The sequence below is a fragment of the Lonchura striata genome, chromosome 3 (assembly GCF_046129695.1).
Source record: "Lonchura striata isolate bLonStr1 chromosome 3, bLonStr1.mat, whole genome shotgun sequence".
Classification (NCBI taxonomy): Eukaryota; Metazoa; Chordata; class Aves; order Passeriformes; family Estrildidae; genus Lonchura; species Lonchura striata.
Window position 1 is genome coordinate 76,408,960 of NC_134605.1, and position 16,709 is coordinate 76,425,668.

Below are 16,709 nucleotides of genomic sequence, written 5' to 3' on the forward strand. Positions count from 1 at the left end.
TAGACTTACACTCTTGTATGTAGAACTGGATCCTGGAAGATTTGCATGAGAGGTGAATCTGAGCAAACTCCTAACTAATTAACTTCAAGAGCCTTAAGAATAATGGAATACCTCCTTAAATGCAAGGGAAAATTTAGGAGGAAGGAAAAAATTGTAGATAGTGTGTGAGAAAGATGGGGTCTACCTCACCTAAAAAGTACATAAGTGTTATGTGTCAGTTTTATTTGTTTTACTAGGTTATCTATTTATTCTGAAATTAATGCCTAAATTCACTGTGTAGCCAGTGGGGAAAGTTTTTCAAAGATCTTAAAGTGATGGTTTAAAATTCACAGGTCTCAGTTTAAACAGGCAGTCTCTCTTTTTAGATCTTTCCAGTGAACTTACCTCTGTTACAGGGAGCAAACCTTTCGGTTGAACTTACGCACTTAATTTATGTGTACTGCAGTTGCCTAAAGGGGAGATGCACCCAGGTGCCTAAGTTAGATTGTCTGTTTCTCATACAGAATTACTTCTGAAATAAAAAAGAGATAAAAAAATTCTGAATTTATTTTATTTTCAGAAAAAATTTATTTCTCTGAAATAAAAAAATTCACAATCTTTGTGAAATTGGCAATGTAATTGTAATCTTTCTGTTAAAAATATATTAAAAATTGTAGCCAATTAATGATGTAGTTATGTTGCATAATCAGTTGTGGCAATTACATTTTTAATTACTTTACCCTTAGGACCTGATTCTGATCTTGTTTACATTCGTATAAAGCGAGGATAACTTAGATAAAATCAATGCAGCTAAACTAAAATATAATTGATGAGAGGTCAGAATTGCGCCCTAAATGGTATGCTAAAAGTGGAACTAATTAGAAAGCTAAATGGGTTTATAATTTTTGCAATTGACATTTTCCTATTCTAAATCTCCAAGAACGTAACCTTTGGATACAGAACTTTCCTTTCCTTTAGAGTCTCATAGTATTCAGGGAAGTGAAGCCACTAGAAAGCCTGTTAAAAAAAAAAAGAAATTAAAAAAAAAAAAAAGGTGATTCTGTACAGCTTTTAAAACTATGTAGTAAATTCTTTCATTAAATGATTGGTGTGTTTCCAGCTTAGTACATTTCTGCATGAGACAAGTCTTTGAGCAAAGATTTCTGGTAAGCAGAACCTGGTGAAGCATTAAACCACAGCATGTTCTCAAATAACAACCAAAAAAAAAAGAATTCCCCCCAAATCCAAAGTTACTATAAACAGTAAGTAGTTTTAGGAACTAATGTATACTCAAAGGGAAGAATATTTAAGATCTTATTGAAATTATGTACAGAGTTTACTCTTTCTGTAATAGATGGTAGGGATACATTTTTTAAAAATCATATTTTTATCATATGTAGTTGCATAAGCCCTATAAATATATTACAAGTTTTAATTTTTTGTTGTAAAAAATAAACAATATTAAAGATATTTTCATACAAAAGTTCTTCACTTTAATTTTAAGTAAATATGCACATTATGTCTAAATTAGTTTTTTGTTATTGAATAGTGAGATGTTAATTTTTGTTGTATACTCAAGTCAATCAAGTAGCTTTACTTTGCAAAATACATGCCCCTGAAGATAAGGGATTTTCCTTCTGCTTTTGCACAAGAGTATTTGTTGAACGACTTGTGCAAAAATGCAAAGTTACTTCATTTGGGACAATCAATATTGTATCAAATGGATTTTTTTCTCAGCTGACAGAATGTACATGAATTTTTGTACATCAGGAGAAATTTTGAATATTGTGTTTATGTCAGTGGCAGTTCTCCACAGCGGTGACCTTGCCCTGGCCAGTGAAGCTGCTGCCTCTACAAGTCCTGACCTAGGGAATCATGGGCTGTCTGCTGTGCCTGGCCTTCTTCTCATGGACATGACTTTCCCTCCTGTGCATAGTCATTAACTTGAGCTTTACTGCTTCTGATATTTATCACTGTAACAGAGATTCCCAGACAGATATTTATCCATCTTAAGTTCTAGAGATTTATTGCTCTTTGGGAGAAAACCAGCCCATAACATGAGAGAAAATGCAAACTCTTCTTGCATGGAATTCTTCCTGCATTCCCTGTGAATATTACCCATGCTGCTTTCAGAAATATGCCCATTGTTAGCAGTGACATTATGATGCATTTCACAGGAATTTGGAAGGCTGGAACAGAAGTTGTATATTTGAGGAATGTTAGTAGAGTGATATTTTTTTTCCCCTGCAGAACAATTATATCTTTGGAAGCATCAATTTGATCAAACCTCTGGCACATAATTATTGTCTTGTGCTGACATCTTTACAGAATATTTATATGGTCTTTTGTTAATATTTGATCAACTGTTTTTAATTCTTTTGGCATGACACTTTGTTTTCAGATATTGGTTGGCTATGTCTGAAGAAAAACGCTTTGTTTTGGGGCTGGAATTCACACAATTGTCTCTTGGACATCGTACACTTAAATAAACATAATCCAACTACTCTAGGCCTCCAAAGCCACTATTGCAATTCACCTCATCTTCTTCTCTAAAACTAAAAAATTTATTTTGCTGAAGTTAAACTAGACTAGCAAACTTAGCTATAGAGTAGCGATAAGAATGTATTAAGGAGGCTTTGTTGTTATTTTTTCTCCATCCTTGAAGCTGACATCTATTTGTGACTGAATAGATGACAGCATGAAATTCAATTACAGCAAACAGTCTCAGTCATTACACCTGTCTGCTTCCAGAGAAAAGTATTTGTAAATTGGTTTTTATCCTTCTGTTCCCTAAAACCTATGTCTGTAATTGACACTTGCCAGCAGAGATGACTGGAGACAGAAGGAGAACATTATGTGTCTGAGTATGCCACCAGGGAAAAGAGTATCCTCATCTTTGGAGAGTTTTGTGGTGTTTTGTTTTCTTTAATGAAGAATAATATCTGTGTGCCAAGGATTTACTGCAAGGCTAGTGGCAGATGTTTCTCTAAAAAAAAAATAGAAAAAGTTATGAAAGATGAATCACAAAATAAAAAGGACAAAAGAAAAAGCTAATTAACATAGAAATATTTCTTCTGCAAAGGAAAACAAATGCTTCAGGAGAACAAAAGCCCCTCTCTGTTATTTGTAAGGCTGGTTTGTTACTCTAACACATTTGTAAGAATCAGGTTTGTGCCTGACATGTCAAAACTTATTCAGAAAACAAGAGTTGTGGATATCTTGGGAGACAACGTTGTCACTTGTTACGCAACTCAGCATCCGTTCAGCACTGATTGATGCCCAAGTTGCCAGTTTTCAAAGAAATGAGATGCAGACATAACAGTAATATTTGTACCAAATGTCAGGCAGAAGAAACAGGGGAGTTCATAGAATGGGTCTAGATGTAGACTGTGACCAGAAAAAAAATCAAAACATGATAGACAAGCTGTCAGCCTGATCTTTCTAAACTGTTTCATTTCTTTCTGGTAGATTCTTTTTCTTTCTTTCTATGAGCTTCCCTCCTCAGAATTTTGCCAGAATAGACAGCTTACAGATCTGATCTGGCTGCTAAGTTCTGAGTTTGATGAACGAATTACCAGACCATTATGTATTTTAAATGCATCAGATGTTTAAAAGGTATGGACAATTAGTAAATCACTACATATTTGGTAATAATGCTATCGGAGTATAAGCATTCTTAGGAATTTGCTAGTCATAATTGGTGAGTTCAGAATGTATTTATTGTTTTATTCTCATGGGTCCCTTTCCACTCAGCATATTTTATGATTCTGTTTTTTAATTGATATTTGACAGTTTGGGCAACTTCTACTTCTGTTTCTCTCTGTAGATCAGCAAGTTTTTGAGAATTTCTCAGCCATAAAAGTAACGGCAAAACATGTGATGGAGTAATGAAGTCAAGTATTACTTGACTACCTTGCCTGTTCCCATGTACTCATGACATCCCCAGGTGGCTCAGAGAAACTGTGTGTGCCTTTGCTGATGGCTTACCCAGCACTGTAAGCACACTGTTATATTTATGAGCTGGAAAGTAAAGTGTGTCAGCAAGGAAGTTAAAATGGTTTCTCTGTAGGATATTGTTAGTGTAAAATATCTGATTTATTTGGGTCTTTTTTTGAATGCTGCAGCTTGTAAACACAGTGGGGAATTTCTCTGCCATTGATCCAAAGCAATGGGTACTAATGGCATAATACAGTGGTACTCAATAACCTTTTATCATGGGCTGCTTTGTCATGTGGAGGCTTAACTGAGGGGAGAGAAACACGCTGTAACAAAACAGAAAATCTTGTGACTGTCTATCAATACATTTAATATTTCTTAGTTTAAGCGCTATCATGATCTTTTCTGTTATCTTTTCGCATGAATTATGATATAGAATAACATGAAAATTATTGTGCATGGTAGTGTAAACATGAAGTGAAATGTAAGCTTTTTTTTTTTTTTAAGCATTTCAAGGATAAGCTGTGGCAGTTTTCTATATGGCTTTAGTAGCACTTGAGTGAGTGCTATATTACAGTGCTGTGAAATGTTTAGTAATTTGAATAATTAATAAAATAAATATTTTTTTTTTCTTTCTCACAAAGAATCTTTTTTATCTTTCTAAGAAACAGAATATATAAGTAAGGGAAACAGCTACGCAGTAAAGTGTTAAAATTTGCCCAGGACCAGAAAACTGGTCAAGGCTCTTTTTGCAACAGTTTTGCATAGAAGTAAGCAAAGGCATGTGTCCTGAAGCAAGGGAGGGCATGTATCCTGAGGTATCTTGTGATAAGTATCCTGTTTCAGGCCAGCACAAAAAACCAGTGTGGTTCTACATGCTGACCCCCAGATCCCTGACAGCAGCAGCTACAATTCTTCAAGGCGTATAATCTGTTTGCCTTCCACTCTTATTTAGCAATTTTAGCAATTCTGATGCCTGTTTTCCTTGAGAGCAAACCAGAACATGGTTGGAGGCCAGGTTATGACTTCACTTTCACTCTTTCTCCCAGGAGCAAATCAGTGCAGAAAGATGCCTTTTGGGTAATCTGGTGCAGGACTATAATGAAGTATGGGGAGTTTTGTATTCTCTTCCTGAACAACCATTTAAGAGCTAACAACAGTATAATTTTCTGCTACTATTTTCATATGCATGTATATATATAAAAATATATACATATATATATACACATGGGTTCATTTTATATTTTTTATTGATAAATGCCAGATTACAGCCTTATTTAAAATAGATGTAGAGGAAAAACAACTCTGTTATCCAAAAATTTCTGCTAAAAAAGGACACAGCAAAGACATGTTAAAAAGAAATAGCAGAGTAGGTTATAACCACTGGGATGCCAATATCCCTGTTTTCCTGTGTTTTGCATCTGTTAGCAATGTCCCCTTCAGGCTCAATACTCAAAACACCCTTCAGCTGCTGTAGAACACTGTTGCAGAAAAATGGTTTATGTCATAAAACTTATATTGGGCCCTAAGATACAGTTTTACAGGGATGTAAAATTGATCTCATTGCTGCTGTAGGAAAAGCTGGTGGGTTTGAGTGATTCTTGCATATCTTCATGTTGTGAAAGTAAAAGATGCCAAAAGCCAAGTTGTTGTCCTTTAGGAAGTGTCATAAGGGTGCTATCAAAGTTCCAGTGTTTTTGTTAGACTTCAACAGGTGCAAGAGGAAGCTCAGATTGACTTCAGAACATTATCACTGTTGTAAGATAAGGAATCATTAAAAAAAAAAAGTTTAAGGAAGTCTGGTAGCCCATTCATTCTTTAGAATTTGTATGACACATCATGAAACTGGAATTGCAAGCATTGATTTGGTAGCATTTGTTAATATAGGATTTGGTCCTGCATAAGGAGCATGTACTCCTGTTCATTTATGAAATTTTCTGTATGAAGTGTGACTGCAGGATTGTCAACCCTTCTTTCTCAGAATTTTAAGTATTTTCTTTTGTATACTTGAACTACTAAATGCACAGGATGCTGCTTCTAGAGACACTGTTTAAAAAGTATCAAATTAAAAGTCTCCATGACTGATGCTGTTGATGGAATTGAGACACATTCAATATTCAGGACTGTAGGAAATCATTGAGAAATTGATAGGTATGTTCCTTTTGCTGATTTATCTATTTTCAGTAAAAAGATTTTTACAGCTGATTTTCTGCTAGCAATTCATGTATTATGTCTAATTCCTCGTATATATTAAAGTCCAGCTTCACATATTTTAATTTTTCAGTTTTGTTGGGGTTTTTTTGTTGTTGTTTGCTTGGCATTTTTGTTTGATTGGTTTTGTTTGTTTGGGAGTTTGTTATTTTGCTTTGTTTTTTTTTTTTTTTTTTGGTCGTGATATGTTCAGATACGCCTGTCTTTACCTTCTGGAAAGCACACTATGGATCAAGGAAAATGTTAGTCTTAACATTAACAGAGAATAGCTAAGGATAGGGATTAAAGGCATGAGCAGTATTATATTATAACATTTTCAAATTACTCTGGACTAAAAGTAGCAATTTCCAAACCAATTGCTACAGTTTTCTATATCTTAATATTTGTACATATTAATAATGTACTATATGCTTGGCTTAACAGTATGGATGGAACACATCAGTCTACCAGATGCAATATTCTCTCTGGAAGAGAATATATCCTTGGAATATCCTGCTCTTTTTGTCACCTCAGTTTTAACTTTTTCTATAATTTGATCTGAAAATGATGACCAGCTTGAAATCTATATAACTTGAAGGCTTTATCAGTAAAACCCAGCACAGTTATATTTCTCAGTGGCTGTGATGTTGAAACCTGGGGAAAATCAATTTTTTCTTTTGCTGAATGGTATATTTGAAGCATTTAAAAAAGGTGAATGAGAGTGCTGAGGGCCTATCATTCTCCAAGTACTTTCTTATGCTGCGTGTGTAGGTACATCTGCCTGTTAGCCCTGAGAGGCTGTGTGTGTTTGATGCATTGGATGTTGTGTCAGCAGGAAGGAGAAAAAGAAGAGATGAGGTATATCAGAAAGAAAGTTGATAGCAAATGGTGTTTTGAACAGTGTATATCCCCCTGTGTAATATATTATGGAAATAATGATTCTGTCAAGTGATGCTTCGTTGTAACCTGAAGCGATACAGTAGGGATTATGCATGCTCAAGTCATTCAGGACTGGGTGTATAGTTGTCTAGAAGTGCTGTAAGAAGTGTCTTTGCCATGAAAGACTTGGTTAGAGATGCAGTGGCAAGAAGTAGATTACTAGAAGAAAAACACCCTGAAGTAGTTTATTATTATTGTTCTTATCATTATTGTTTAGCTAGAAATGGGAACAAATATGTTATTTTTAATCCTGTTATGGAGTTCGTTTTATGCTTGTTTGGTTTTTTTAATTTAATTCCCTAATTTATCTTGTATTTAAGGAGGCATTGTATTCTTTAACTAATTTTCAAGCTTGCTCAAATATAGTTGTTTCAAAACCATAAAAAGTTGTTAATTGATTAGCATAGCTAGGCAATGAGAAGTTGGCTAAAGGTTTAAAAGGATGTGTCAGGAAGCCATAAAAAATAAAACATGAATGTAAAACCATCTGTAAGAAAGGCACAGAGAGAATACAGAGGAAATTATTATACTAGAATGAAGAACAAAATGCTTCTGACCTGTATACTCTCATTAAGCAGAGATCAAGAAATGCAGCCCAAAAGGCAGGATACTTGCCCTCTCAATGGATTGGCTTATGTGGCTGATCTAGTTTGAAGAGATTTCTATGCAGTGAAGGCAAACTGTCAATTTAATTATTCCCTTCTTCCCCTGAAAAGGATGGGACTCAAAATAAGGTTAGATAGCATGCTACATTTTAGGAATCTCATGTGATATGGGAATTATATGCAACATATTTGTCTTCAGAGCTGCTAACATATTCAAGGTTGAACTGTAGGTTTGGACTTTCTCTTCTTCCTCATGTGGTTCTTCTAACAGTGAAAGGTAGCATAACTTTTTTTTAGTTTTGGTTGCAAAAAGCCCAAAGCAAAAACAAATTGCCAAAAATCCTACACACAAACCCCAAACCAAACCAAATTTAATTGCAATGTTGATAATCTTGCAATGTTGATAAATCACTAGGATTTTAGTTTGAATGGAAATTCTTTAAGAATGGAATATGCCTGTTTTTTATGTACTTTGTACAGGTGTTAAGCAGGAATGTTGCACAGTGTATTTCATTTCCTCAATGAAAATCTTTCCCCTCTCTCAGTCCCTCCTCCTTCACATTCCAGTTCCTTTCCCACATACACAGAGTTAACTAATATCAACTTTATTTTGCTTCACTGCTTTAAGAAAAATGAATGCTGTGGCCAACGGAATGAAAAAATTTGATAAGCAAAAACAAAAAGCAGGAAACATGGAAAACAAATTCCAGTGACCTAGGTAATATAAAATCGTTCAATGATAAGTACCAACATCAATTTCAGACATCTAAAAACGTAAGATTAGCAATTTGAGATACATTTATCTGGATGAGATAGAAAGTTACACATGAAACATAATGACCTCTCTGAAATTCATTCAGGATGCAGAGGTACTTATTTAGGCAAAGAAGACAACTAGTTAATCATGTCAAAGAAAACTAGACAGTAAATTAGTTTGCTGCGTTCTGGAGTCCTAGCTATGCAAAAGAATATATTTCACCAATTAAAGAGTGAAAATACTCTCAGCTTTTAGAAAGAGAATGCAAGGAGAGTGAGACTGATCCTGGCTTTTTGCAGCAACCTATGTTGTTGGTCTGATACAATTTTCTGATTTTATCATTTAGGCAGCCTAATGTAAGAGATATTCAACTTTGATTATATTGATTATATGCAGCATAATAGTTCATAATGAAGATTATAATGCATGGCTTCAAACTCTAATTTCATGTATTCTTGGAGCCTCCAATGAAATGCAATCTCCCTGAACATATATGTTATAATTTTTAAAAAATCTTAGAAACTTCAAAATTGCAGTAAGAAGTTAATAATTCAATTTAATTTTTCAGAGGATTATTTTCTTTATTGGGCTTTAGGTATTTTATAATATATAATAATTTTATAATTATAATATATAATAATTTATAATATATAATAATAATTTTATCATTATAGTTATATACTTAATTATACAGGAGTGTGCATTATAGATGTTTTGTGTTATTTTAGAAAACTAGAGAAAATGAAGATCACCTTGTTGCTTGGGATAAGAATTTTATCTGAAGACTGTATAATTTTACATAATGAAAGCTTTATATACAGTTCTGAAATAAAGTGGTGGTTTAAAAGATTTAAATTTTTCAGGTTTTTTAAGCAAAAATTTCAAAATAAAATCAGTATTAGATTCTGTGTTAGAAAAATATATAAATTTATCTCTAATATCTTTAGTATTATCTCTAGTATATTATTCCTAATAAATTTATCTCAGACACCTTTCCTGTGTCTGAGTCTGCTCCAAGACCAAGTTCTTATCCATGTAAATGGCATTTAGCTTTTAACTGTAGGGGGCTGAGGGTCAGGTCCTCTCTTTCTTTATCTTTTGCATGAGCAAAATTGATTTCCATTAAACTGAATGAGAACAAGATCAAGTTCTGCATGGCTCCAATACCATAGTTGTTTTTTCAAAGTGCTATAGTTTTACAGGACTTCTGTTCTAAATTCAGTGTGTATATTTGAGGAAGACTGTGATGTTTGGCGTCCTTTGATGCTGCACATCAGAAAAATATCTGCTGTCTTTCTCATTAAAAATAAGTTGAGAAAGTGAATTATTTTTTCAGTATCTCACAGTTTATTACATTTTCTCTTAAAACATTTTTATATAAGAGTCAATGTCTTTATAATGCTTTTATATTGGGTTTGGGGTTTTTTAATTTCAAAAGGTGCTTGTTTGTGGGCGATATTTATTAGGAAACTCAGTGTATGTACATGTGCATGCATGAAGTGTGCATTTATTTATATCTCCCTAGAGTGAGGCAGAGGAAGACAGTGTCACCTTCTTTCCATGAGATCTACTCCTTAAACTGTCTTGCACTTTCAAAAATGCTAAGACAAAATACAGAAACTTAGCTCTAAAGAGAAAATGTCCTGGAGAGGTTAGAACTAATGAAAAAGAGTGGGCTTAGTCTCTTAACAAAATCATTTTCATCACCGTCGTATTGTAATCAGATAATGTGAGAGATTATTTCTAAGCAGAACTGGAATTAGTCATATCAAATCAGCCTAAAATGTGATTTTACTTCTAAAATATTATTTCTCTTTTATGTGCATTTCAGAAACATATGCAATAAATATTTAGACTCTTAATTTACTACACATCAGTCTGAAAATTTGATTTGCTATCATCATCAGAATTAATTTCCTTAATTGTTTTTCCTATCCCATCAATCTCAGTTTTGCACTAACTCGAACAATGATACCTTTTGCTGTTTGCACTGTAGTTTGATTTCTGTTCTAAGTTTATGAACATTAATAGGGATCTGCTAGAATATTCATTAGCTTTGAATTGCGAGCTATGAAAAGGTGCTTTCTTTTACCTTAATGAAAGTTTCTCAGCATGAGGTGGATCAGTAATGACATTTGTTTTTAGCCATCCAACAAATTTGCTTTTTATTTATTGACACATCTTGTCCAAACAGCTCCCTCGCAAGTTAGTGGCGTAATGAAAGAAAGAGTGCTGCAGAGGAGCGTGGAGCTTTCCTGGCAGGAACCAGAACATCCCAATGGAGTCATTACTGAATATGAAATCAAATATTATGAGAAAGTAAGTGCTAAGATTATCTGTAATGTGCAACAATATGTTGTTTGCTTTATGTTGGCTTGCTGCATTGTGGAACAGTGTTAAAATCATCAGCTATCAACTATCTCGTCTCTCCAAAGTCAGTGATTTTGCTCACTTTTAATAACTAGCTAAATTCTGCCATTATTATTGTTATCATACATCTCAAATACTGTATTTTGGCACACTAAAAATGAAATATACAGTTGAAATCTGTCTTTCGTTCCTTTTTTTTTTTTTTTTAATTGTTAAATTGTACTTGGATATTTTTTACCCTTAAATACCATCTAATTTTTTACCCTTAAATTCCATACCCTTAAATTACATCTATTATACATTGTGTTTGGAGCTTTTTTCATTTCCTTCTGTACCAATGTAATTCTAGTTTTGAAATGATGTATCAAGTACAACTCCCTACTGCATTTTGTATTTCCTTATGAGCTGGGCAGCTTCTACTTGATGTCTGAAAATTTTCAAAACACTTCCTAGGCTTTTGGGAAATAAATATTTCGTATTTTTCCTTTTTAAAAGGACCAGGACTGTGAAATTTATGTTTCACTTGTTCTCTCAGTGCAATAATGAATTGAAGGCTGCTTTTCAGTAGTAGATGAAGTGATCTCTGTTTCTAGTAGAGTGAAATTGCAATCTTACTGATGTCAGTCGGAGTTTTGCCATTCATTTCAGCATGTCTAGGGTTTCATTCATGATAACTTTGAAGTACTGCAGAATAAAAAAATTCTGACAACCGTAAACTGGATGAAAGCAGAGTGAAGGCAGGTTGTGTAGTTCTATGTTTGTCATGGGACCCAGACTAAGTTTGGCTTCTCCAGATTCCTTGGGAAATTGTCTGCATAACATAATATACTCCTAATCTTTATAAAACATTCTGTGAAAAAATTAAAATTAATTAAAATGAAAAAAAAATTTATAAAGGGGCTTCTTTATGGACACTCGTGAAGACATTTCTGCAGGCAGGGTAACAGTACCCTATATCAAAAAGAGCATGTCAGCTTACTATGTAACACAGAATTAGGTAAATTCAGCCCAGATTGGATGCAATATCAAGTGTCATATTTCATTTTCAGTGCTGAATTACACAAATATACTTATCAAAATATTTTTATATGATTTGGGAAAGGAAAAGAAAATTGTTAAGGCCAACTTCCAGTTTAAGTTCTTCATTCTAATGATTTTTATAACAAAATCTAACAGATATGTACAGATAGCTAAATAATTCTTTGGAAGAAATTTTACTAATTTTAGCAGATGATTTTTGTTCCTCAAGCATGTGTGTGTACATACACATGCAAATAAAGTCCAAGTATTTTAAAAATGTTACACATTTATCAAGGGCAAAACTGTCCTCTGAACCAAAAAAAAAAAAAAAAAAAAATTTGAGAACCTTTCATTTCTTTAATGTGCAGAGCAGTTTCTAATCTGTTTAAATAAAATAAATAATTTAAATGGGTAATGTAAAATGACAGAAAAATTGCCAAGATACCCAGCTTTTTATATAATGATAGCTTTTAGAATGTGGCTTTTATTGTTTTCCCTATATACTAATTTTAAATAACTAGCAGAATTTCATTGCCAGTTTTCCCTGTGTTTCCAAAGGGAAAAAACTGATGTTAAAGTTTTTTTTTTAAATGGAAGGACATCTTCCAGTATTATACTTAGTACAGTGAAATTAATAAGAGAATAAAAAGCTCTTTCTAACAGTCACAGATAAACTGGACTATGTAACTTTAACTGAAGTAATTTTTGCACAAATACTGAAATTATTTCTTTTCCTTCCAAAAAATTGCATTTCAGCTTTAAAATTAATTCACAGTCTTCTTCTTCTTCTACTTCTCAGAGTGAGAGTCTGTTTAAGTTGTGTTTCACTAGTTGAAAAGAAAAGCAAAATAAAAGGATTTGAACTTTTGGCTCCTTTTAGACCCAAATTAAATCAAACATTTTTTGTCATTCTGAAATACTGTGATAAGTGTTTTTTTCACCTCTCACTTCTGGCTAGGGCTGGAATGGAAGCAGCTTGAAATCTCCAAAGTAAGCCTTTCCTGTGAGATTTCTAGCACAGGATTTTTTTTTTTTTTTTATTTTTTTTATTTGTTTTTGAATACAAGAACTGTTGGCAATTCAAATAAGCCTCGTTTATGCATCAAAACCCAAACTGAAATTCGACTGTGGCTTACAGTCCTGAACCTGTTTATGGTTTTCTTACACTTGTGTCTCATTTCTCGAAACATTCCTGTTCTGTCTCACATGCCAATATACATTCTGCTGTGGTCCTCACTTCCTGATGATTTAAACTCTCTTGGAGAAGATATGGAAAATTGTTGCTAGCTAAAACTGTAGGCTTGCTCAAGTCACAGACTGGGTAAGGACCAGGAGAAGCCCTTACTGAATCTGAGAAAAGAAATCATTTATGTTCTGTATAGCCCTGTATGTTCTGTATAGTATTTCAGCAAAAGCCTTTGTTCCTTTACTGACTGTGACAGGGAAGGCTCTCCATCACTTTTATCTGGTGAAATATTATTGAAATGAGTTACAGATTTATTTCTTCCCTCTGTATCCATCTCATTAGCACTGCTGCGTTCGGCTCATGCTTGTCTGGTCATGTGGTGCGTTCAGATGGTTGGTTAATTCATCTCTTCTGCCCTTCAAATCAGGGTTGCATCTGCCACCAAAAATCAACAGGGCTTCACATATCTATGCTGAAATATAATCTGTGTCACTAAATGTGATGAATAAGTATAGCTTTTTGAATACTCTAATGATCTGTGATACAGCTTTTGTACTATTTGAAAGTGAGTTATTACTCACAGGGTTTGTAATCTTACAGCTTCAAATTTGTGGAGTGTCATACTGAGCTTCTTTCCTTAGGTTCTTCTTTATGCCTTAGAGTCTAAAACTGAAAAAAGGCTAAAAACCAGAGATAAATATCTGAATGAAAACTGAGTTAAGGACCTCAGAAATTATGCAAAATCCAATTATAAACTGATGATATTCTATTTTTTTCAGAAATAATAGATGGGTATAATGTCAAAGTAATGATAAACTGAATTAATGCAGAATGAAGGCAGGTTTTGCAGCCCTATCTTTGTGATGTTCTGACCATGAAAGAAAAAATTTCTTGAACTGTTTAGACATCACAGATTCCTCTGGAAAGCTGTGGTTGAGTTATTTCTCATCAAAATTAAGCAAAATTTAATCAGAGCCAAAAAGAGCAATCCTTTTTTTTTTTTTTTTGATGTTTTCTGAGTAACAACATGAGCATTACATTTGAATTGTTTGTTACACTTAGAGCTCTTTGTTGCATTGACAATGTTTTGTAATACTCCACAGAGTATGCTTTATTTTTGTTGTTGGGGGAAAAGAGCATTCAGCAAATAGAAGTAAACTACCCAGGCTGGCTGTCAGTTGCTGTTGTGCAATCATGATAAAATCCAATCTGTAAATGTCATTTAATTGTCTTTCTGTTTCCAGGATCAAAGGGAGAGGACATATTCAACAGTGAAAACCAAGTCCACTTCAGCTTCTATTAATAACCTAAAGCCAGGAACAGTGTATGTTTTCCAGATTCGTGCTTTTACTGCTGCTGGTTATGGAAATTACAGCCCCAGACTGGATGTTGCCACACTGGAAGAAGCCACAGGTAAGGAATTAGGTTTGCAGGAAATTAACCCTTTCTGTAGAGGTAGTAAGTAAAGCAAGAAAGGAAAGTGTCTTAAACAACATAATTACAATGACAAAGAATTTGTTTTAACATGAAGGTGACTTTTTGTCATTGTCTTTTGAAGGATGAGCTTCCATAATTTATTTTACCATAGAAGAGAAAATTAGTCTTTCAGTTTGCTGGAGGAGATTTGTTACATATTAGGTTCTTCTTCTTTGCTCTCCTTCTAATACATGAAGATTGTTTTTTTTTTTTTTAAATTCAGATACACTCTTATTTCTCCCCACAAAAGAAGTGAGTAGTGATGAGCTGAATAACTCAACTAAATTGTTCTCTAACTGGGGAGAGAAGAAAGGAGGAGATTTCAACCCACAGAGACTTCTCCAGGCTATTTTTTCCCCATTTGACTTTTTGAAGAAAAACCCAACAACTTGGTAGTTTAGTTTGTATGTGTGTCTTCAGCTGTTATTCCATCTTTAGTGAATTTTGAATTCATTGGCAATTTAGTTCAGTAAAGAAATCTTAATGATACTAAGTTCTTTACAGGCTCGTATAATAAGTTGTAAAATGTGTAACCAAAAAACTTCTTCCATCAGTGAGGCCTGGGAGCCCTGATCCCCTTCACAGGGACTGTGTCCCTGGCAGCTCCACCACCCTGTTGCAGACCCAAATCTTGTTTCCCTGGTTTAGAGCATTTGCTTCACGTTGACCTTGACAAGTCAGTTAGACTGGGAGCTGGAAATACAGGAATACATAGCCAGTGAATTCAAGGGGTATGTGCAGACACACATTATTGCGTCCTATTAATTGCAGCCAGGTGTCACCTGAACAACTTGTGGTTATTGTTAATATACGTTAGTTAGGTCTTGATTCCACCTTAGTTCCACACAGAATATAAAAACTATAAATAATGACTAATACCACATATCTAATAGACATAATTGAAACAGTAATTATCATAATAACAGCAGTGAGCTGTTATTACTAATATTATTAGCTCTGTGTCTAATAGCATGCTTCCCATCTGCAGAAAAAGTCAGTAGCAGAATCCCCATTTTGCAGAATGGGAACCTTAGGTACATCCAGAAGTAATTTCTTATTTTAAATAGTTTTCTGGAAAACAAATTAGAAGTCTGTCATAATAAGTTCCTGCTAATTAGATAATTTATTGTCCATAGTGGTTTAAAATTATTACATCAAAATATTTCCCCAACATTTCTCTAATTATCAGAGTATTTTTTACATACTGAATGTAAGCAGACTGGTAGCTGCTAAGATTAGCAAAGGTGATTTCAAAGATAAATAGTTTTGACTGGAGTTTGATCAACATATGGGAGATTAGAAAATCCTATAATAAATGCATCACTGACCACTCTCCTGTACTCCTTTTCTGACTCAGATGATGAAAACATGCATATAAACCACAGAGACTCTTGGCCAGGATGCACAGCAGGTTTCTTTTTTCACAGGCCAGTTGTATGCTTTCAGATGCCATGAAAAATGTCCTGTGTTTTCATTAAAGAAAATCCATTATCTTGAGACAACATTAGAAAATAGAATTCCCAGCAAGAATAAGCATCCAAAATTTCCCATATAGGGTTTTCAGAAGTAATTAAAATGTTGGTAAAAAGATAGCAAATTCCATTAAACTCTTCTAAAATTGTTTTATATTAAAGTATTAGTTTCTTATATTTTAGTTATAATTTTATCAGAATTTACAGGATCATCAAATTTGTCTATTGTTAGCATTTGAAAGGAAGACCTTTATTGGATTGGTTTTGGGAAATATACCTCAAGGGACATACCATGCAGGTGAACACTAAATCGTGTTATGCTACAGTTAAGAGGTTTTGGCTTCTTCTCATAATTCCAGTGGATTTCTGAATTCAGCTTTTAAAAATGCCAAAGTAGTTTAAGAAAAAAATACACATGTATATATTTGTGTAAGAATATATATAATGACCACCACATTCAGTTAGTCATGTTGCCTACATGGATTTGTCCTGGTACTTCCTATGGTTGGCACTGTTTGGTTGGTGTTGGTAAGTAAGTAGATTTTTGAATAGTGTGCTGTTTTCTGAATTGTGATAGAAACTGTATAGCCACTTTTCAATATTTGAGGAACTGTATCCATTATATTAATACTATCTAATATGTAAAATATACATATATTATACCTGCATTAGATCATATAATACATGTTGGGTATTGCATAGATATTTATGGAAAAATTTCAAAACTATGAGGTAAACATGCTTTATAAAGGGAGACCATTTCTATTCTACTAGTGCCA

General features: G+C 33.7%; 1 protein-coding gene across 5 annotated transcripts in view; it reads left to right on the forward strand.

Annotated features, from left to right (window-relative positions):
- Positions 1-16,709, forward strand: part of EPHA7 (EPH receptor A7) — a 169,633-nt gene that overhangs the window by 106,967 nt on the left and 45,957 nt on the right. For all 5 annotated transcript variants that reach the window (XM_021545314.2, XM_021545348.2, XM_021545324.2 and 2 more), the window contains exons 6-7: positions 10,601-10,725; positions 14,227-14,395. In XM_021545314.2, coding sequence (XP_021400989.1) covers positions 10,601-10,725; positions 14,227-14,395 — 294 coding nt within the window. The remainder of the gene's footprint in view (positions 1-10,600; positions 10,726-14,226; positions 14,396-16,709) is intronic.